At 41.6% G+C, this 22,262-nt stretch overlaps 3 protein-coding genes across 4 annotated transcripts; all 3 read left to right on the forward strand.

Annotated features, from left to right (window-relative positions):
- Nucleotides 1-3,548: 3,548 nt before the first annotated feature.
- On the forward strand, nt 3,549-8,296 carry hspb7 (heat shock protein family B (small) member 7). The gene is made up of 3 exons (XM_086212757.1): nt 3,549-3,938; nt 6,986-7,110; nt 7,287-8,296. Exons 1-3 carry the CDS (start codon nt 3,773-3,775, stop codon nt 7,464-7,466), a joined length of 471 nt encoding a protein of 156 aa, XP_086068883.1. The 5' UTR covers nt 3,549-3,772; the 3' UTR covers nt 7,467-8,296.
- A 927-nt stretch (nt 8,297-9,223) lies between these two features.
- On the forward strand, nt 9,224-16,301 carry zbtb17 (zinc finger and BTB domain containing 17). 2 transcript variants are annotated; one of them, XM_086212758.1, is made up of 15 exons: nt 9,224-9,515; nt 10,333-10,571; nt 10,681-10,860; nt 11,058-11,375; nt 11,459-11,548; nt 11,771-12,063; nt 12,209-12,351; nt 12,424-12,724; nt 12,906-12,993; nt 13,570-13,686; nt 13,793-13,913; nt 14,116-14,246; nt 14,345-14,608; nt 14,767-14,856; nt 15,075-16,301. In XM_086212758.1, the coding sequence occupies exons 2-15, from the start codon at nt 10,367-10,369 to the stop codon at nt 15,458-15,460; spliced, it is 2,727 nt and encodes a 908-aa protein (XP_086068884.1). In that variant the 5' UTR covers nt 9,224-9,515; nt 10,333-10,366; the 3' UTR covers nt 15,461-16,301. The 2 variants fall into 2 exon arrangements, with proteins under 2 accessions (XP_086068884.1, XP_086068885.1); XM_086212759.1 differs by lacking the exon at nt 9,224-9,515 and adding an exon at nt 9,925-9,955.
- Nucleotides 16,302-16,488: 187 nt separating this feature from the next.
- Nucleotides 16,489-22,023, forward strand: ddost (dolichyl-diphosphooligosaccharide--protein glycosyltransferase subunit (non-catalytic)). Its single transcript, XM_086212760.1, has 11 exons — nt 16,489-16,760; nt 17,986-18,096; nt 18,173-18,259; nt 18,347-18,450; nt 18,532-18,626; nt 19,006-19,099; nt 19,221-19,369; nt 19,865-20,012; nt 20,088-20,208; nt 20,706-20,812; nt 21,101-22,023. The coding sequence occupies exons 1-11, from the start codon at nt 16,526-16,528 to the stop codon at nt 21,248-21,250; spliced, it is 1,401 nt and encodes a 466-aa protein (XP_086068886.1). The 5' UTR covers nt 16,489-16,525; the 3' UTR covers nt 21,251-22,023.
- Nucleotides 22,024-22,262: the final 239 nt, after the last annotated feature.

Genomic DNA, 22,262 nt, shown 5'->3' on the forward strand with positions numbered 1-22,262 from the left:
ATAGCTGTTGAAGTGTGATGTCATCAAGAAGTGATCTAAAGAGCTTAGGATTTCTGTAAAATGTTCAGTACCACCTCCCCTTCAGGCTTTCGATTAGCACTTAAGCTAGAGATATGAGATCTGCATGCTGTGAGCGTCAGTCACTCATTCTCTCTCTCTCTTTCTCTCTCTCTCTCTCTCTCTCATACACACACACACACACACACACACACACACACACACACTATCCATATACACCATGGAAATGTACAAACACACTGATTGCTTTCCTCACTATAAAACCCGGTTTCCATGGGAACAGGTGTCCAGACCCCTTCTCTTTCATTAACTGTTCTCAGTGTGAAGTATGAAGGATAACATGTCACTGAAATATAAAATAAGCATAATAGTGCTGCATGTTTGTTTTGACCCAGTGGTGCCTGACACTTCAGCGACAGTGCTGACAACCTGAGAAGGGCCTTCTGAAAAAATAAGCACACAGCCAAATCAAATTTTATACCTGAAGACAAATACATTGAAAGTCAAAAAATAAAGCTCCATCTCGGACACAACTTTTCAAGAGCACTCTTTGATTCTATCTGTTCTATATATTTTACTCTTTTTAATGGTTTATTGTAGTTTTATGTTCTGTTTTATGGCATGCATTCTTGTCTTATTTCCCTTTCAAAATACTCTTTTAACAGGATTTGAATGTTCTTTTAATATGTTTTTAATATCTATCTACCTTTTTAAGTTTTATTTTTCTGTTATTTGTATTAATATATGTTATATATCAAGGTGGCACAGTGGTGCAGTGGTCAGCACTGTCCCCTCCTAGCAAAAAGGTTCTGAGTTCAAGTCCCCGGCTCTGGCTGCTGGGACAGGCTCCAACCCCCCCGTGACCCTTAACAGGATGAGCAGTAGAAAATGGATGGATGGATCTTATATATGTCTCTTAATTTACTTTGATTATTATCACATCTATGTAAAAATCACATATTAAATTAAAAGGAATCAGTGCAAAATATGAAACAAAATATTCACTGTAGACTGAAGCAACACAGAAGCTTCGCTTTTATAAAGTGTTACATCAACCTTCCAACACATCCACAGTCTATCACGATGGGGTTTATTTCACTGTCTGCAGCATTATGTAACACTTAGCAGCTGAAGCAGACAGTGTGTGTGTGTGTGTGTGTCTTTGTGTGTTTATGTGTGTGTGTCTTTGAGTGTTTATGTGTGTGTCTGTGTGTTTGAGGTGTGGGTGGATAGGAATGCACACACGCACACACACACAGACACACACACATACATACATATACAGAGGTGATTCAATGTCAACAGTGACACATCGTGGATTAGGATCTGATTCACTCAGTTGTGTTTCTTCCACCCACTCTGTTATCATTCCTGAATGTTCCTTGTTGCTCCCTGAAATTATTATAAGGAATTATTTATTATTCATTTTGATTTGAAATGTTATGCATTGCTGTCACACAGCTGTTTTTTTTGTTTGTTTTTTTTACACGGGCCTGAGTTCGCTTTCTGCAGTTAATTCTCACATCTTTGCTCTTTGTACTTTTGACAAACTAGAAATACAACAAAGTAGTTGTACACCTCTTCAGTGAGTGTTTTAAAATAAAATCTGTATTTCATTTTACCAAGTAGGCTTTAGACTACAGGCAACTCTCAACAGTTTATCGATTTTTTTTAACCCTGACATGTCCAAACGCAGTATCTTACAAGACAACCTGCACCTTAAATGAAATAAATAATCACTTGTTGTGGACATTTGTACCGGACCTGATGAGATTTCCTCCAGGCATTCCTAAGATATCAAGTTCATGAGTGTGGGATGGGCCTGTGACCTTAACCTTTGACCCCCAAAATGTTTTTGGTTTATCTTTGTTTATGTCCAGCAAGTGGACTGGAGTGGTTTTTTTTTCTTCTTCATTTTTTCCATATTTGAACAAGTCGCCTGACAGTGTTTGTGTCAGACAAAATCAACATGCAAAGTTCAAAGGCAGAGCGCTTATTTCTTCTTCCAGAATTGACTTTTGTACCTCGTTATTTCAGCCTGTATCCATGCAGGTTTGTCTTTGTTGACTACATGGTCACAGAAATGTACCAGGATCTAACATCAGTGTTCCCTGGATTTTCCAACACCTCCTCCCGTCTTCCTCTGTTTGTTCATCTCTCCTTTATCTCAGTATCTCTCTGCTGTGGCTGCATCTCAGTCCAACTCTTTCATTCATCCACTCACTCAAAAATGAGTAACAAGTTGTGGAGCATATTTTGTGCTCCAATGAAACTTTTTTTAAAAATTATTTTTAAATACCAAAACAAAATAACAATAAATCCAATAACTGGAGGTGCAGGGCACTCTGCTGGGTCCATATATACATGTGACTAAAGACACACTGTGACCAACCGTATTACTGCTGTTACCAGGGATGGGAGGAGGAGGCTCTGTGGGCTCTCTGGCAGGCGGGGAGGCGGTGTGTTGCTGGGCTGGATTTAGACTTTCAGCAGGGAGCTTTGAGTGCCGTACTGATAAGACTGGAAGCACATTGTCATTAGTAAAGCTGGGTAACCTTTCATACACAGCTTCAGAACAAAAGATGGCAGACATTTTAGTCAAAGACTGCACTTGGGTGAATTTGAATGTCAGGGTGACTATGATGCCAGATATTTGATATTCATAGCATGCGTGTTGCAGGTTCAGAAAACGTGTGAAGGAAAAGTTACTTTCTCTCAAGTCATGTCATGAAAAAGAGGTACAAACAAAATCCAGGTATAGATTTAATGAATTAGCTGGCAGTGATACTTAATGAACTGGAGAAATGTTTTCTTATCAAGATGAGTTGTGCACTCAGCAGATATTAATAGCCACAAAGCAATGTCACTACTAAGCCCCACTCCTGCTGACAGCTTTGTTTTCAAGCACATTCTTTCCATCTTTGTCTTGCTCTTAACTTATCCTCAGAGATAAGAGGCAAGTGCCCTTTTACCATTTTTCCCCTCCAGCTCAGGAGGAGACAACAACATTTCCTAGTTAATTATTCGGTCTTAATTTTGTTTGTGTAGTGATTTCAGATTAAATCTGTAACCATAACTTGAAGTGGGATTTTTAGCAGGAAATCTCTAATGTCCCAAAATATGATATCCATGTTGTGAAAACATTGCCTCATTTAATTCCATAGAATCAAGTTTTGGGTCAAATGCGTTAAATGTTATGAAAAAGAAAGATGGGGGTGATGGATCACGGAGAGGAAAGCTATTTTAGGGATGGTGTGCCAATAATGACAACTGTTGCACACCCCCCCCATCCCTCTCTACCACTCGGTATCAAACCCCTGCACACACACTTAACCTCGAGCCCTTCAGTGCCCAAAACTTTTCCAACCACAGACCCCTCTCTGCATCACTCTGTGCGTCTCATGATAAATATAGAGCACTGTTACTCTTCCGCAATGTGCTGTAACACACGTGCCCACCTCCCAACCTCACATGGGGAACATACAGTATATAAGTGTCATAAGTGAGCGGCTGCCAGAGGACAAAAGTGATATCATCTAACACAGTGGAGGAGTGACCAAATAGAAAGAAAATACAAGCGCCAAAAAGCTGTGTCTGTGTGTGTGTGTGTCCGTGTGTGTGTGTACGTGTTCTCTCTTACACTGAAGCCTCTGGAAAACTCCCAGTACAGCCTCAAGAAGAACCAACTCCCTCCGCCTCCCTCCTCTCTCCCTTTGCTCTCCTCCTCTGCCTCACCCAGCAATCTCTGCCATCCATGAGTGTGAGCAACTCTTCTGCCTATCGATCGGAGCGCAGTTTCCACCAGACTTCATCCTCATCCTCCTCCTCTAGTAACCCGTACATGGAGAAGAGCCGTGGGATGTTCGCTGAGGACTTTGGCTCCTTCATGAGGCCTGGGAGCGACACCTTGGGGTTTTCCAGTAAGTTCAAAGCAATTCCATGCCTTTAAAAAATAAAAAAAAGTATACAGAATAGGAGCAATAAACTTGATAGTAATGACAGGTTGAAGAAACAGATTTAACAGTGAGGCTACTTGTTTATAGAGGGTTGTTCTCCAAGAAGAGGAGTTTAAACATGTCCAAGGTGACAGTTCAGGGGACAGAGACAACAGGCAGGAGAGTGTGTTTTTAGCATAGGGGCTCAGGCAGTATGGGTAAATGTGCTTCAAGAGTGAGGTCATGCTGCTTTTGATGGACTGACTGTCCAAAACAGATCAGAGGAAAACAAGAGTTGCAGTTGTTTTTTTAAAGATCAAGGGACTGTTGGATGCTGGTCGTCTAGATTTCTCTGGCATTTATGTTAAAAATCCACATTTAAGCCCATAGAGTTTTCCCCCTCGAGCTCAGTACTGTGTGGAGATGTCATGAGCTGCTGTGTATCGATTTACTGTCTGTGCACATCAGACATGTGAGCGTAAAGCGTGTGGACTTTAAACGGACTCAGTGCTCATGCACTCCATGTGACAGGGACAGTGTTTTGGAACCATGGTTGGTCTCCCATAGGTGCACAGAATCCTCAGGGTGGGTACATAACAAGGCACACACACAAACTGGGGAATGCTGGACCGCTTGCCAGCAGTGTGACTTCACAAACTGAGTATCTGGGATGACGGGCGCATAAGGAATGACCAGATGGTTGCCTGGTGACGTGTGTGTGTGTACACACACACACACTGGGAATGATGTCACATAATCTAACAAACCTGCATATGTTAAGTCATAGATATATCACCCACGTCCATTTTGGCAGTGTGTGTGAGCTCAACATTTCCACATAGTTCATCAGTGAGGTCAGAATCACAGCGGCGCGACAGTTGTCACTGACCATGCAACTCATCAGAGTGCATTTCAGTGTTATTTGTTCATCTGCTGGGTACTGTTTTGGCAATTTCCCCAAATCATTACATTTTGTCATGTTTTATTGACGATCACGTGACAATGATCCTACCTCCTAAACTTTAGACTTAGATTTCATCATCAGAAAAATGTTTTCAGCAAAAGGCTCTGTTCACTACCTGCCCAGCGCCAGCACAAACAATGGGGCTATATTTAGCCAGTAGAGAGACAACCATTTTTATAGAGTTGGAGGAGAGCAAACTTTGGACCTCAGTTCACAGTGGACTCAAATGCTCCGTGTCACCTGGGGGGATAGAGGACATTGTTGTCCATCACACATTCGTTATAAGAACTTTGTGCTTGAATTTCTGCAGATTCTGAAATAATAACAGCAACAATGAGTTTGTATTTATTAAAGTATGCACAAATACACAAGCAAATGAAAGCCACGCATATTTGTCATTAGAAAAAAAAAGTTATAAAAAAACAGAGGCAAGGGTTGGTAGTATGACTTATTACATTTAACATTACTCTTAGCCATAATCTAAAAACTAAAAATTATAACTTCACGTGCATTTCCATTGTACTGTAATGTCTGTTATATGTCTGTATATATATAAACTCATATCTATATACTGTTGTGATTTAATCACCATAATGCATCTACGTCTGATGAGTTTTCTGGTCAAACCTGGTCTACCTATACCACTTGAGAATATTTAGAATGTTACATTCCATTTAATAATCTCTTACTAACTGTGTATCATCAGTCACAGCTTGCAACAGTAATCCCTAGCACAGCTCAAGGTTTCTCCCACACAAGTCACAAGTTCATGATGGGTTTAAACTGAAAATGTGATTGTGATGTGCAGTGATTGCTTTCTCTGACTGAAGAGGGAATTGATACCCCACATTGTGCTGCTGGGGCTGAGAAGAGTTGCAATGGGAATGAGCAACTTCTGATCCCTCATAGTGAAAAAAAGGGTGAAGCCAGCTGGGAGGGAGAAGGAGCAAAGGGAGCCTGGTGAGTTTGGAGCATGACCATAGAATGCAGACATAGAAGGGATGCCCGATGGGTAGTAACAGGGTCTTGAATCTGATGTGTGCAGAGCGGAGCCAGTAAAGTGACTAGAAGAAGACAGTAATGTGAGAGAATGTTGGATGGTGGAACTCCAGACAGTCATTAGCGTTGTGTGAAGGCCTGATGAGAGGCAGGTATCCTGGCCAGTGGAATGTTGTCTAGGCAGCAGATGACAAGTAGCAGGAGTAGTTGTGCAACATCCTTTCTGTATGGTTGAATGGTTTAATTTTTCAGATGCTGTTGAATGTTGTTAGTATAGCAGTGATAGGAAAACTAGTGAAAGAGATCACATGGCCAAGGAATTAGTGTGGAGTGAGAACAGCATGGACCCCAGGACTGAGCCCTGAGGGACACTGCAGTTAAAAGCAGGGTCTGGACAGAGAATTCCTTCCAGACCAATTTCATTACAGCCTGCTTATTCTTAAAAATACACCTAATGCTAACCAGACCAGTGCAGACAACAGCCAAGACTTCATTATTTGAAGGTTCACTCACATGGGAAAATCAAATATGCGCACAAAATAATTTCATCCGCAGTTTATCCTTTTCAGAGAGTTTGGAATCAGATTTGTTGTTGAGATTACAGACAGGTGAGGAATCATCAGCCAGGAACCTGGAACATGTAACCACCATCTGTGTACCCCTTCTTCCTCCACAATGGCTAGGCTAGCACCCCTAAAATTAATGCTGGCACTGTTAGACACAGTACTGGGAGGCCCAGAGCAGACGGTTTCAACAGTGCTGACTCTGTGTTCAGCATTCACTGACAGGTCCCATGGACATGGGGTGAGGTTGTTTCCACCATTTAACCATATTTAACAGATTAGGCAACTCCTGGGTAACTCTACTAGGTAACTCACAATGCACCTGTTCTTACACCTGGGTGTCTATATCTTTTAGTTAAGTAATCGGGGTTGCAAATCCTGAAGTGCAGAAGAGAGAGGCTTTAATAGTTGCCTGATGAAAAATCTTGTGCGTGCAGGCTGAGAAGACTTGGGAAATCAGGAGGACTTAAACAGGTACATTGTTTCTCTTCTTGTTTTATTTTCAGGTGGAGGTGGAAATATCAAGACTCTCGGGGATTCCTACCAGTTCACGGTGGATGTCCGAGACTTCTCCCCTGAAGATGTTATCGTCACCACGTCCAACAACCAGATTGAAGTTCGTGCAGAAAAGGTGGGCAGCCTTCCCTTAGATTTAAAATGGTTACAGGACTCCTGTGATGGGATTGTGGGACTAATATGTTGAAGAGGGGTCTGTGGCCTCAATAGGCATCTAAATGTGAACAGTAAAATCACAACCTGCTTTCAGTCAAATCACTATGACATCCCAAATACTCCTGTCCTTGACAGTTGGCCCAGGATGGATCAGTGATGAACACATTCACCCATAAATGCCAGCTACCCGAGGACGTGGACCCCACCTCAGTGACATCATCACTGGGATCAGAGGGAACCCTAACAGTCCGAGCACGGCGACAACCAGCAAAACTTGAGCATGCACAGACCTTCCGCACTGAAATCAAGATCTAGAGAGGGATCGACTTGCTCATCGCAAATTTCCTACTTCTTGTGTGTTGTTGCGCTTCTTCTCCTATTTCCTGTCCTCACTGACACCATTCGATATTAACATGCAAAAGAGTGCAAGGGTTGGTGTTGTGCTCTATAAAAAAAAAATCCCTGGTGTTTGACTGAATACCTGCTGCTCATTTATATTCTGAGCTAACTCACCTTACACAGCAGACATAGTCTCCACCTGTATAACACTTCACAAGGGCACTCACATTGATTTTAATCCAGCCCTCTAACATGTCTCATGAACTAAACACACTCCTCAAATGAGCAGTTCCTAATTCATAGTAATTTATTGTATGATATTATTTCTGTGAATAAAGTTCTCCTGCTTTAAAATAAACAATTTGATGGACATTTACCGAGGTAAAGTGTGTTTGTTCAAGCTGCAGCAAGTAAAATCAAAGTGGAAAAAAATCAGTGGATGGATATGTACTCAGTATTTTGATGAACAAATGGCTGGACATGTTAGCAGTTAAATCCAAATTCATCGCCTACCATTTCAGCCAAGGCGAGATTGTTGGACAAGGTCCATGAGGTAGATATGGACAGTTCGAGTTGATGCTCTTGAAATGTATTGTGAGTATTTTATCAAGTACTTACAGTGTATGTAACTACTTTTAGACCAAAAAAAAATACGAGTACGTGACTGCTTTTGAACCCTCTCACATATAGCCTTACTTTAAGGAAAAGGAAATTTCGGGGTGGGACTGTGACCTGCCAAAATATGTATGTTTTCACTGACATTGATGCAAAGTCAACCTTGAATTTCTTTGACCGACCAGTGAATTACCCTGTATGAAAATATATGTGATCTACTGAAAAATGCTGGAAGTATCTCATGTTATACCACATTTGTGCACATAAGAGGTGTTTTTGTGTAAAGTTCAAAGCCAATATTTCTGAAATTCTATATTTGTCTCTGCTTGTCACTTATTGTTGCAGTTGTGTTGATAAGACAAACACAACGGTAAGACTGGCCCGACACTCATCCTATCAGACAAAGATAAGGATTAGACAAATATCTGGCCCAAAGATGTGTAAAAAGTGATAAAGACGAAACAAACTTGTCTCATTATGAATATGGTCATATTTACTATTACTGAGCGGACCATTCTAGATGCTTCTATTCACCCTTTTGTGTGCGGAATCATTTGTCCTTTTGTCATGAGAAATTTCATAGGTGCCTTTCTAATGTCAAACAGGTAGACTTTTCCTTACTGTGTTGGAGTTTTACTGAGGTGTGCTTCTCCTGGACAAGGACCTAAAGAAGCACATTAACCATGTACTGTAAGTGGCCTTGAACTTTTTAAGTCCACCGAGTAGTCATGGAAAAATTTTCTGGTTTATTTTAAGCATAGTGAGAAAAAATATATTTATTTATTTTGAGGCTACATGATACAACTTGTCCCCTCAATTTAGTTGTTTTTTTTTTTGTGGCCATAACATATAACCTGTTTCCTCAATCTGGTTATTTTGGGGCTACAAAATAAAAATTGGTCCCTACATTGAAATAGTTTGTGACCACATGATATAACTTTAAGAAACAAATAAAATAAAATCTACCTCATCCCCTCCCAATATTTAAATTAAGGTAACACATTCATTTTAGGCCTCTCAATAATAATTTCTTTTCTCATTCTGGCCACTCCGATGCTCCATAAATGAGTTTTGTTTTTTGTTTTGTTTTTTTTTGGGGGGGGGGGGGGTCCAGTCAATCCAGGAAATCTCTTTACACTACGAAACAGAGCTCGAGCACCACCGCGTGGTCATCATTATTACAGCATTATTTAGACGTATTCACAGGGCGCGTGCACAGCTCCTGTGACACATCCGGCCGGTCCATATCAATCGATCAGCGAGAAGAAGATGGCGGTGGACAGAATCAGCGGGGAAGGATCGATCACCGAAAAACTCGATTGGGTCTGTTTTCTCTGACTGAATCAAACCCTCCGTAACTCCACCTTGTCCGGTAATTTGAAGCCACAGTGAAGAAAGGACCGCGAACAGGTAATACGGGAGCTGTACTTTGCTATCACGGCTCTTCCACCGAGCGTTCTAAGCGAGCTAGCCAAGGAAACAACAGGGAACAGGGACGGGTCTGCCTCCTCGCTCCGCCATTTTGTTCCTTCACTACATGCATGTTAAGGCACGCTAAATTAATCCCTGATAACAAAGCTACGAGGATAGAGGAATTGTAATCGATGTATGGCACTGTCAAACCAAGCCGTTTGTGTTGGTGTCCAAAAAACATATTTCGGTGTGGGTTTTTTTGTGGTCTTAAGCACCTCAGTTTAAGCTTTATTATTGTGTCACTTTGGGCAGTTTCGTCACTGTCAGCTAACGTTACATTATTTAGTGAACGTTGTGTATAAGCAACATATTTATTGTTGTGATCCTGTATTTCCTGGTGATAACAGGGACATTTACTTATGAAAGCAGACGCAACTGTACAAATACACTTTCTACTATATTGTCTAAATTGGCATTAAGTAAGATAAATGTATATGTATATATTTAAGACATTTTTTCAACCAATAGACATTAGACAATAAGATTCATCTTTTAACGTCTGGCTTGTTTGAAAGTGGTCAGCTAGGCTTCTACTAATCACTTTCTTATAGGAATAGTGTGAATATGGGTTGCTTTAACTGTGTAGTGCAGGGAATTACATGCGTTTTTTTGCACAGATAATGCTGTCATATATCAATGTTACATATTTATCGACAGCATTTATTAATGACCTGTCTGATGAAACATGATCTTTGCTTGCTCTCTCTCTCTCTCTCTCTCTCTCTCTCTCTCTCTCTCTCTCTCTCTCTCTCAGAGACTGTGGCAGCCTCCCAGTAGCCATCAGGACCATGGAGTTCCCTTGGCATAGTGGGAAGGTCCTAGAGCAGCTAAACCGCCAGCGCAAGCAGGGCCTGCTGTGTGACTGCACATTTGTTGTAGACGGAGTGGACTTCAAGGCCCATAAAGCTGTGCTGGCCGCCTGCAGTGTCTACTTCCGCACACTCTTCCTTGACCAGAAAGATGTGGTGCATTTGGACATCAGTAATGCTTCAGGCGGGTTCTAACTTTAATTACAAGCTCTCAAATTTTGATAATAGTAATAGATGAAGCCTATCATCCTGTTGTCTAATCAGTCCTTTTGATCTGCTGGTTCTTGTTGCAGGTTTGGGTCAGATTCTGGAGTTTATGTACACAGCCAAGCTAAGTTTAAGTCCTCAGAACATAGAGGATGTGCTGGCTGTTGCCAACTTTCTACAGATGCAAGAGATTGTCAGTGCTTGCTCTGCGTACCACTCAATGGCCAGTCCTCCTCCGTCCCTCATTACTCTGGATTTTGCTGTAGGTGAGTCCAGTCTTCATATATTTTTGGACTAAATATTCCAGCATCAACCAATATTGACTTCTATTCATAGTTCTTTTTCTAATCATACAAATGCTGAATCTGGTTAGTAGTTCAATACATTCTACAGCGAGTCTTAAATCAAGCACCTGTTTACATTATTTGGATTCTTTTGCTCTTCTTTATTATAAAAAAAAAAGATGAAAAAACAGGTGAAATGCAGCAAAAAGTGGAACTGGAGAGTGACCTGACAGAAGTGGCACTACAAACAGAAGAGAGTCCCCCTCAGACCCCCGCAGGAGGCAACAAGTTCACGGAGAGCCAGGAAAATGTTCCAGCAGAACTGACTGTTTCTCAGCCCAACAATACCACAACCCCCTCAGGTCAAGGACGACCTCTCAAAACCACACCACCTTCATCTTCTCTAAAGAAGATCACAGTGAAAACAGAGGAGGATAGTGCTGCACAAGATGCGCCTGGGTTTCAGGATGACCCCTCTGATGCTGACTATACGCCCAGTAAGCAAGTCAGATCACACGGTGCATTACAATGTTGGAAACACTTCTTCATCCTTTTATTTTGCACATTTATTTGTTTACAGAATCGCCCCTCAAATCTGCCAGCAGCTCATCTTACATGAGCTCACGTGGGAGAAGAATCAGAAGACCTCCTCGACGAAACTTCCCACCTGGTGAGCTGTCTGCACAGTTGAATCAGTCCTCCATTGGTGCACATCTGTTGAATATTATAACCTGCAAGTGATTTGCAGACAGAAAAAGTGGAGGAATTGACCGATCCCTGTGTCCATTATTCTCAAATAAACGTTTTGTTAATTTGTAATGCCATTTATTGTTTTTTTTACCGATAACTACGAGTCGAGCATGTGTAAGTTTTCTCTATGTTGCTCTCAAAGACATTGACTCAGATGATGAAGGCACGTCCGGGGCTATAACTGAGAAGAAGAAGGTGGTGGAGCCAGCAGGGATGGCCAGAGGACAGGAGGATGACTCTGGGGACAATGACGATGGGGAGGCTGATGGGGAGGCTGATGAAGAGGCGATGGCTGCAGAGGAAGATGGTGACATCAGTCAGCAGTCAGAGGATGTTGAATCGTGCGGTGACAGAGATGAGAGGCAACCCCTGTCAGCATGTGTCAGCGGCCGATCCGAGTCGAAACCTTACAGCTCCATAACACACAAATGTGAGGTAAGAAATGTATCAGTCTGTCCATAGAAAGGAAGAGCCAAAACAGTAGATAGTGTGTTGAGCCATTTCATACCACAAATTGATGGTTTTTCTACTTTACTTTCACATACTACATGGTCTTCATGTCCTCCCATATTCTTTCTAGGACTGTGGGAAGAAATTCACCCACACTGGTAATTTTAAGAGACACATGCGTATTCACACGGGGGAGAAGCCCTTTACCTGTCGAGACTGCAACAAGGCTTTTTCTGACCCAGCAGCCTGTAAAGCCCACGAGAAAACTCACAGGTGAGTTATATGTTTTCTGTTTCTGGCAGCTGTCTATGCTGGTTTTGATAATGACTTTTTGTGGCCTCTCAGCCCCCTGAAGCCATACTGCTGCTCCACATGCGGAAAGAGCTATCGCCAGATCAGCCTTCTCAACTTGCACCGCAAACGGCACACGGGTGAAGCACGGTACAGCTGTGAGGTTTGTGGCAAGCTCTTCACCACGTCTGGCAACCTGAAGCGCCACCAGCTGGTGCACAGTGGCGAGAAGCCATACCACTGCGAGTACTGCGAGAAAGCCTTCTCTGACCCCACTGCCAAGATGAGACATCTGGAGACACACGACACGGAGAAGGGCAACAAATGTCCGCACTGTGACAAACGCTTCAACCAGGTAACAACTGCTTCACTTAGCTTGTCTTATTGTGGTTTTCAGTGACTGTCCTGCTGCAGTTCGACTATCGTGTAATGGTTCAAGACTGTTATGAAATTGGTATAGCAATATCATAAAATATAATATTGGTAGGGTTATAATATTCAGTATTAATTGCCAGTGGCATGTTCCTTCTGTCTAGGTGGGAAATCTTAAGGCTCATTTGAAAATCCATATCACAGACGGGCCTCTCAAATGCAGGGAGTGTGGCAAACAGTTCACCACTTCAGGTAAGACATGCATCAATGTATTGATTAACCTTTCCAATACAGTGGGTCACTTCCTTACCTAATCTGTATTTACATATTGCACATCGTCCTCTTTCTGGTACAGAAGCAGTTAGATGATTGCAAAACATATTCATTGCGAACGTGAGGATTTGCTGTTTCATGGTTGAAGACAATGTCTGAGTTTTGGATTTTCATTCCATATTTGAATTCATGATGAAAATAGAAGTTTCTATCCCAGTGCTGTCACATGATTTCAGTTTAAATTGTGTTAAAAGCATCATTGCAGAAAGCAGTTTAATCCTCACTGGAACTCCTTTTGCAAGTTTCTTTGAGCCAAATGCCTGATGGGAGGGAAGGGAATTCTTAGTGCTCCATTATTAACATGTGGCATCACAGCGTCCCCTTGAAGACAGACTTATTTACAGATCCTAATGATAAAACAGGGATTCCTGTCCCATCTGACTCATATTGTACTTTTATCCTGAGCAAGCACAAATCCAATGTCTTTGTTAGTCTCCATGTTGTCTGAGTCAGTGGAGATATCTGTGTGTCTGTGTGTGTGTGTTTTCTTTGCAGGAAATCTTAAAAGACACTTGCGGGTCCACAGTGGAGAGAAACCATACATCTGTGTTCACTGCCAGAGAGCTTTCAGTGACCCCGGTGCTCTGCAGCGGCATGAACGCATCCATACAGGTACTCCCCTCACAACCGTAATGCAGAGCATGAAGGCTACATTCTCTCATTTTTAGTCTGAAACCACACAGAGATAAAAACATTAACAGTACTTTATGATTTACAGGAGAGAAGCCTTGTGTCTGTCTGACCTGTGGAAAGGCCTTCACCCAGGCCAGCTCCCTCATCGCGCACGTCCGTCAACACACTGGAGAGAAACCCTACGTGTGTGATCGCTGTGGTAAAAGGTCTGCCTGCAACATTAGAACTGCTGTGATAGAAGCCTCATCTTTCAAGCTTGCTTGTCACAAGGAACTATAAATTACATGTGAATTTGTAGAACAGAGAGCATTAGTCATTGGTTAAAAGTTAACCTTGTAAACTATTTAGTTCATTTTATTTTACCTCACAGCATATCTTATCCCCCCCCCCCCCCCCCCCCCCACATAGGTTTGTGCAGTCCAGTCAACTGGCCAATCACATTCGGCATCATGACAACGTCCGTCCCCACAAGTGTCAGATGTGTAACAAGGCGTTTGTCAATGTGGGAGATCTTTCGAAGCACATCATCATTCACACAGGTGATACAATTAGAAGCAAATACTTTGCTGTCTTCGTCACTGCTGCTCCACATCCAGCTTTTGTGCCATTTTTCATTCTGTCAATTTTGCTATTTTAGGGGAGAAACCTTTCCTCTGTGATAAATGTGGCCGAGGGTTTAATCGGGTGGACAATCTTCGCTCCCATGTGAAGACGGTGCACCGCGGCAAAGCCGGCATGAAGCGGCTGGTGGTGGGCGGGGGCTGTACAGACGAGGAGGCTGATGGATGTGCTGGGGCATCCACCTCTGACAACGAGATCAACATAGTTACCGTCACCACAGAAGACATTGTAACCCTGGCAACTGAAGCCCTGGCAGCCAGCGCTGTAGCTCAGCTTACGGGTCAGACAGTAGCAGCAGACTCATGTTTTAAGGGAAATGTCAATGTTCCACTGGGGCCTTACATCCTCTATTGCTGTTGATAATGAAGAGGAAGCAGGAGGATGTGAGCGATTTGCTGGTGGAAAGTGTTTGTTTACCTTGTGTTATTTGTGTCACAGTGGTACCAGTGGCTGCTTCAGTGTCAGCAGATGAAACGGAGGCGTTGAAAGCTGAAATTACTAAAGCAGTAGAGAAAGTACATGAAGCAGGTGAGAGTGCAGGCACCTCCCAACATGAACTCAGACATCTGTAGTTGAATAATCACACCTTTAAAACATCATACTCATTGTAGAAACTAGCAACAGTCTTGATAATATAAAAATAAACACACAATATTGAAAGTGCTGCATGACATGAGCTGACCTGTATAAATGTAAAGGGCTTGCCTTTTTTTTTTCTTTTTTTTTTTCAATTCTTCTGTTCCCAGACCCCAACACCCAAATCCTTTATGCCTGTGATTCCTGTGGGGATAAATTCTTGGACGCCAGTTCACTAGCTCAGCATGTACGCATCCACACAGCTCAGGCATTGGTCATGTTTCAAGCCGATTCAGACTTCTACCAGTACACCACCACCAATGCTGCTGAGGGAGAGACAGGCACAACGTGGCAAACCACAGCTGAACAGGTCATCCAAGAAGGGGAGCTGATCTTCCGCAGCCACGATGGAGAAGGGGAAGCGGAAGACACGATGATGGAGGAGACACAAGGGGAAGAGTCTGGAGGGGTGATTCATGAGAAGGGGATGGCGGATGGGCGGGTTGAAAGCCACAGCCAACTCCAGGAGGAGCAACATGTTGAGAGTCAGACGTAGCAGGGTACATTTTTTCAAGCATATGAAAAATTGTGCGTGACAGACATTCAGTTTATACAGGTAGAGAAAATGTAAAAAATTCAGTGAGGTAATATTCAACATCTTGTGATATCAATAATAGTCTTTCCTTGAGTCCTAACATCCACTTTTGAAAAGTTTTATCTGAGGATTTATGGTCATACATCACTTTTGTGCAGCTCCCTTAAAAGTGAGCTCTAGAGATATTTAGTGTTGAGAATCATTTAGGGATGATTATACCACATTGCATTGTCTGTTTATTTTTTAGATTTGAATACATGAGAGTGCTTTATTCATTAAAAAAAAAAGATGTAAGTTGTTTTTCCCCAATGTAATTTAAAAAAAAAAGACTGTTATTTTTCCAGTTCACTTTGATGAGCTATGTACATTTTCCTAAAAAAGAAAAAAAAAAACAATCTAAATATTTTGCTGTATTTAAAAGTATTTTCATGAAATGCATATTATACAGAGATTATTTCATGAACATGGATATATGTTCACATATTGGAAAACATGCTGTGTATGTATATTATTTGTACATTTGTTATATGTCCCCGAAAACGAGTCTTAACACTGTCATTAGAAAATAAGTAAGTATGGCGATGACAGACTGGTTAACAGGTGGAAGTTCAAAGCTTTTCCTGTAGTGAAGCTACCTGGTCAAATGTGATGGTATGATGCAGTGTGATTACAGTTCCATATCAACAATAGTTTGTCTTTCTTTTTTCTTGTAGCAACGCCTGCAAGATTCTCTTCTAGCTGAATATCGGTAACATTGCCTAGATTTACTGGATGTCATCATGGAATCAATAAAATATCTTCGCACTGTCAGACCATTTGTTATTGTATTGTGGTCTTTAAAAAATAAGGTGGAATTTGTCATCTTAGAGCCCAACACATTTTTTTGTGAATGTATGTCGCTGAAGTACTACTTTCACCCCATTGGTGGAATGGCAACCAAGGCGACGCGTTCCTCTCTCTGATTGGCTGAATCTAGGGGTCAAAGTTAAGTGGAAAGGTAACGCTGACGTCTACTTCTGCAGCAAAATGGCGGCGTTGACAGGAGTCATGCAGATGCTCCGGTCCGGTTCTATATCATCGTCCAGTAAACGGATCGGAATGGTTACCCAGAGGAGGTTCAGATTGTGGGATAGCAATATCCTTTTATTCCTTGCGTTAGCCTCCATGTTGCATAGTGCTCAGGCCGACGGTAAGACGTTGGTTCTGCTGGACAACCTGAACATCAGAGACACCCATTCAATCTTCTTCCGCAGTCTTGCAGGTTAGCATGACATTTGTCTTTTAAATTATTTTAACACAACGTTATTCCACGTTGTTGAGAATGATCGCTTTTCTTGTAGGGAGTCTAGAACCTTCGGGACACTATATTATTAGCCGTGGGGCTATGCTGCACAGGAAGACTGCTAACGTTAGCCTAGCTTCGATTTGTCTCTGGGTTAAACCTAAATTTCTTCTAGTCTTTGACCACTGAATGTTTTGACCGAAATACAGAAGCCTCCCATAATGCTCGGTTAAAATGTATCGAGTATCGCATCGATTCTGGGACACTTTTAATTTCGGCATACCTGACATACATATAGCTTGGTCGTAATATTATTAACTATGTAGTATATTTGTTATAGATAAGATTTGAATCAATTTAATATGCCCTATTCATTTGATGCAAGAGTAGATCTTCCCAATCATTGGTTTGGTAAATTGTTTTTTTTTTATGTCATCTGAAATAGTTAATTTTTACCCCAATGAAAAAAGAGTTCTGCATTACAGTAAATTAGCTAATATGCTCGTCAGTAGTTATATGCATAGTCAGGATTGACTCAAAGGCAGTTGATTCAGACTAGGGCTGGGTGTTGTGGACAAAATCTAAATTGCTATATTACAGATCAATAACTATACCGATATTGTGGCACTGATGTTGCGATAACTAGGGGTTCTTTTACAAAACACTCACACAGTGAAATGTTTGAGAAATAATCATCAGTAATGTGGATATAACGGCGAAGTGGGTAAAGGCAAAAAAGAGAACCGCTAGAACAGTCTGGAAAGGTCGGAAAACACTACTGTTTTACTGTAAACATGCCTTACTAAAAACAACAAAAAAACAGAAAAAAGACAGCACTTGTGCAGTATTGCAATTCAACGATATCCAAAATCTTGGCTGATATCGAGTTCAATATCACAATAGTAATAGTACACCAATGTACCGCCCAGTCCTGATTCAGACTGAGACACTGTTTTCCCAGGTTTTTGATCAGATCAAAAGTTTCTTTCTTATATCTATATGAAAGTGGCCTATAATGAAGAAAACATCATGTTAAATGAAATAATGATGTCATTGCAAGCAAACATTTAATGCTATCATAGCAAGGGTGTAATGGTAAGAAGTTGTCTGACTTCATGCTCCCTTTTTCGTCGTATTTCTGCCAACATGCGTGACACACGTGTCAGTGATGGCGTGCTGCTGATAACATATTATTCCTTTACAGATCGTGGCTTTGACCTCACATTCAAGACAGCAGATGATCCCTCCCTCTCTCTGATCAAATATGGCCAGTTTTTGTACGACCATTTAATCATCTTTTCACCATCAGTTGAGGGTAAATGTATACATACACACACACACACACACAGAGTTTGCATTTGCCTTATGAAAACATTTGCTTTGATTTGCAGACTTTGGAGGAAACATAAATGTGGAGACGATTACATCCTTCATTGATGGTGGAGGCAACGTCTTGGTTGCCGCCAGTTCAGATATCGGTGGGTTGATTTCCAACAGCTCTTGCTTTGATATTCTATAAAACACCAAAAACTTGTTCTGTATAACGCTGTGTCACTCTTATACAGGCGACCCTCTGAGGGAGCTGGGCAGTGAGTGTGGCATCGAGTTTGATGAGGAGAAGACTGCTGTCATTGACCATCACAACTATGACGTGTCTGATCCTGGCGAGGTAGATGCAGCTTCACCATCAGGCAAACGTTAGCATTGGCTCCCCTCTTTGTTATTGACGAGCGCTCCTGTTTGTCTGCAGCATACCCTGATTGTCGCTGACCCGGAGAACCTGATGAAAGCTCCCACTATTGTCGGCAAACCAACCAATAAACCTGTTTTATTCAAGGGTGTCGGGTAAGTTCACCATGCAGGACTGAATCTGGAAGAGAGCTGACATTTCTGGCAGTTATAACTTTCTAATATTCCACTGTTTAAGTAAATCTCTTGCAGCAAATTAGTTGTCTCAGTCTCTACATATATTGGGGCCCTTTTCCAATCTAAGATGCAGTGTGTTGTCACTGCACATTCTCCCATGTAGAATTATCAAACAATAAATAGAAAAAAAAGCTGAATTACATTTTTTTTTTAAAATTTTCCCTCATGATTTACTGTACTTGAGGAGAAATGTATGTGGGAAGAGAAACCATTTAATGTCACACCTTTTTATTGTGTGACCATAATGTAACACAAGTCAACACAACATTTGACTAACAGCCGTTTATCCATCTCCCAGCATGGTGGCTGACCCAGACAACCCCCTTGTCCTGGACATCCTCACTGGCTCCTCTACTTCCTACTCCTTTTTCCCTGACAGACCCATCTCTCAGGTAATAAAACTGAACAGAATGTCTTGACTTAAAATGCACAAATCAAAAAAACGTCAGGGTTTTTTATCTACCGAATTGGATTTTTTTGCAGTAGAAATATTTTTTTTTATCATTGGCCTAGTACCCACATGCTGTTGGAAAGAACACCCTGCTGATTGCCGGTCTGCAGGCCAGGAACAATGCCCGTGTGGTCTTCAGCGGCTCTCTGGACTTCTTCAGTGATGCCTTCTTCAACTCAGCTGTACAGAAAGCCACACCTGGCTCCCAGAGGTAGGACTTGTTACTCCATGATATTGCCCCCCTCCCCTTTTTTTTTTTTGTCTCTCAGATCCAAGTACAGCTTCCAATCACAGAATCAAAACAGTCTGTTTATTTTGGACAGGCTAACAAGTGGTCTGCTACCACTCAACCATGTTCAATGCAGGTGTCTGCAAGTCTTCACTCTTCAGTGTCTGAAATCCCCCAGTGTTGCAGTAAAAAATGCCACTTTGTTCATATGAAAACACAGCGTAGAAAGAAAATAACTGTACTTTATCAAGGAATTACATTGAAAAATTTGTGTCGTTTATACATCTGGGTGTTCTAGTTGAATACTCCTTTTGCAAATTTGTTCATTTTCATAAAATCATTGTGCTCAACCAAACCAGGTGGAAAATGCTGTGTAATTGGACTCCAATCCTCAAATGTATTGTTAACCCACCTGAGCCCAGTCAGTCTTGCTGTGCTTGTTCCACTGTGGTTAAAAGGGTTGTCATGCTATCGTAGGCACGAGCAGACGGGGAACATGGAGCTGGCTGAGGCTTTATCTCGCTGGGTGTTTAAGGAGGCTGGAGTCCTCAGGGTGGGAGCTGTTACCCATCATCCAGTGGGAGAGAACACTCCCCCTGCAGCATACACCATCACTGATCTCGTGGTGAGTTTAACGTCAGTAAGTGACAAACAATCATGCTGAACATGTTTGGTTCATCTAAAATGTTCCTCGGTGCAGGAGTACAGCATTGTCATCGAGATGCTCTCGGAGGGCCAGTGGGTTCCTTTCGACGGGGATGATATTCAGCTGGAATTTGTGAGGATTGATCCATTCGTCAGGACCTACCTCAAGAAAAATGGTATGCTCCGGTGCCAGCAACATTGTAAATTCACTTCAGTTAATGTTCATAACTTAAAGTAGGACTTAATTAATCCCTAATGGGAAAATGACACAAATCCTACAGGACAGGACAGCATTGACCCCTTGGATCATCACGCCCCTAAATTTAGTGGCCATGACGGTTTTGTACAGTTTAAATGAATGTAGTCAATTTGACAGCACCTACAGAATTCTCACACACAGGAATTATTTGGAGGCCGTGGTTAATGACTGAAATTCAGTTCCTCTACAAAGGAATAAAAGTGCAGATAAAACAGAATATGAACAAAGATAAATATGTAAAATAAGTTATGACTATAATATGCTACAAGACCATCTGTGCCTCTGCATTAAAAATAATCGCTCTCAATAAGGAACTGATAATGGATAAAACGGTTCAGGCATTGTGATTTCAGTCTTGTCCGTCTTTTTGCTCTCAACCTTTGCTACTCCAAGGCTGTGTTGTCTCTCTTTAAGGTGGTAAATACAGTGTCCAGTTCAAGCTGCCTGATGTGTACGGAGTCTTCCAGTTCAAGGTGGACTACAACCGGCTGGGATACACACACCTCTACTCCTCCACTCAGGTCAGTTGACAAGACAGTTCACTCCAGGTGGGCATAGCGAGATAAAATATATCTGAAGGTGAAAATGTAATGAAAAATTTAGCAACCGACTGATTTAATATTCAGGTGCTTAATTGAATGGAACTAAGTGAAAAGGATGCCTTCCCCCCTGTCTGGTGAAACCAGCACAAGCTCAGTTAATCTCATAAACTGTAATGAAACTCCTGATGCACATGTTCCCTGTCAGTGGCACTCCGGTTTACAAAGCAGTTTAGATCCTCACTCCACTATTGTGTTTGTGTACCACAGGTGTCGGTGCGTCCCCTCCAACACACTCAGTATGAGCGCTTCATCCCCTCAGCCTTCCCGTACTACGCCAGCGTCTTCTCCATGATGACAGGACTCTTTGTCTTCAGCATTGTCTTCCTGCACATGAAAGAGAAGGAGAAGGCCGACTAAAGCAGAGAAAACGAACAGGGGAGGCAGAACAAGATTACAAAGTTGAACTTTGAAAACAAGTTGAAATTGAATGTCTTGAGTCTTCACACAGGGACTTGGACTGCTGTCCTCCAGTAAAAATACAGTTTCTGTTCGGGTATTACAGCACACAAGTAAATGGGTCTTGAGACCTAAAGATGTGCTGATCGTAACACAGGTGCTTGGTTTCTTTTTCCTAAATCGCTCAGAGGCCTGTGAATGCTCTGAATTCAGTCACTGTTTGTATAAAGTTGCTTTGCATCTGATGAAATCATCCAGTGAAGTTGAGCAGTTGTCTCACAACACCACATGCATCCATCCAGTAAATTTTGACCCCTATTTCACAATTAAAGAAATTGTGGTAGCTACATGCACTGAAAATGTCAAACGTTCATTTGTTTTTTGATAAGTTTTCGAAAAGGTTGAATTCCTTTGAAACAATAAAATATTGACATTCCACTAAGAAGTGCCTGTCCTTTCTGACATCACATAAATAACTCTACTAATCGGGCTGTTTTCATTGCTGTTGGGAAATACTGCCCAAGCCTTCATGAGAACATTTGCATGGGTTCTGAAAAAGCCCATGCTGCAAATTTAGATGCTTTTATCTCATTAGAAAGGGACATTGTGTTGTTGCAGTGTAAAATGAGCTTGTTATTACAATGGACTAATTTGTAATGATGAGATTAACTCATCTGGGGACCACTATTTTCATGAACGACTCAGAGTAATGGCCATTATCTCGAGATAATCCTGTTATAAATGAATTTCTCTTTGATATCTGATAATAAAACATTCCACAATCACAGGTTAATCTATTTATTTTGTGATAACACAATATCCGATTATAAGGAGAAAACAGCATGGAAAAATATTGCAAGTGTGACCTTTGTCGGCTTCCGTACATATGTGTATATTTATAGTGTTAATATGTATTATAACCTGCAGGATTTTGAATCGACTCATATTAAAACGTATTATTTTGCTTAGTGGC

Source organism: Aulostomus chinensis, chromosome 9 (assembly GCF_037954235.1).
Source record: "Aulostomus chinensis isolate RoL2024-O1b breed Wild chromosome 9, RoL_Achi_v1.0, whole genome shotgun sequence".
Lineage (NCBI taxonomy): Eukaryota > Metazoa > Chordata > Actinopteri > Syngnathiformes > Aulostomidae > Aulostomus > Aulostomus chinensis.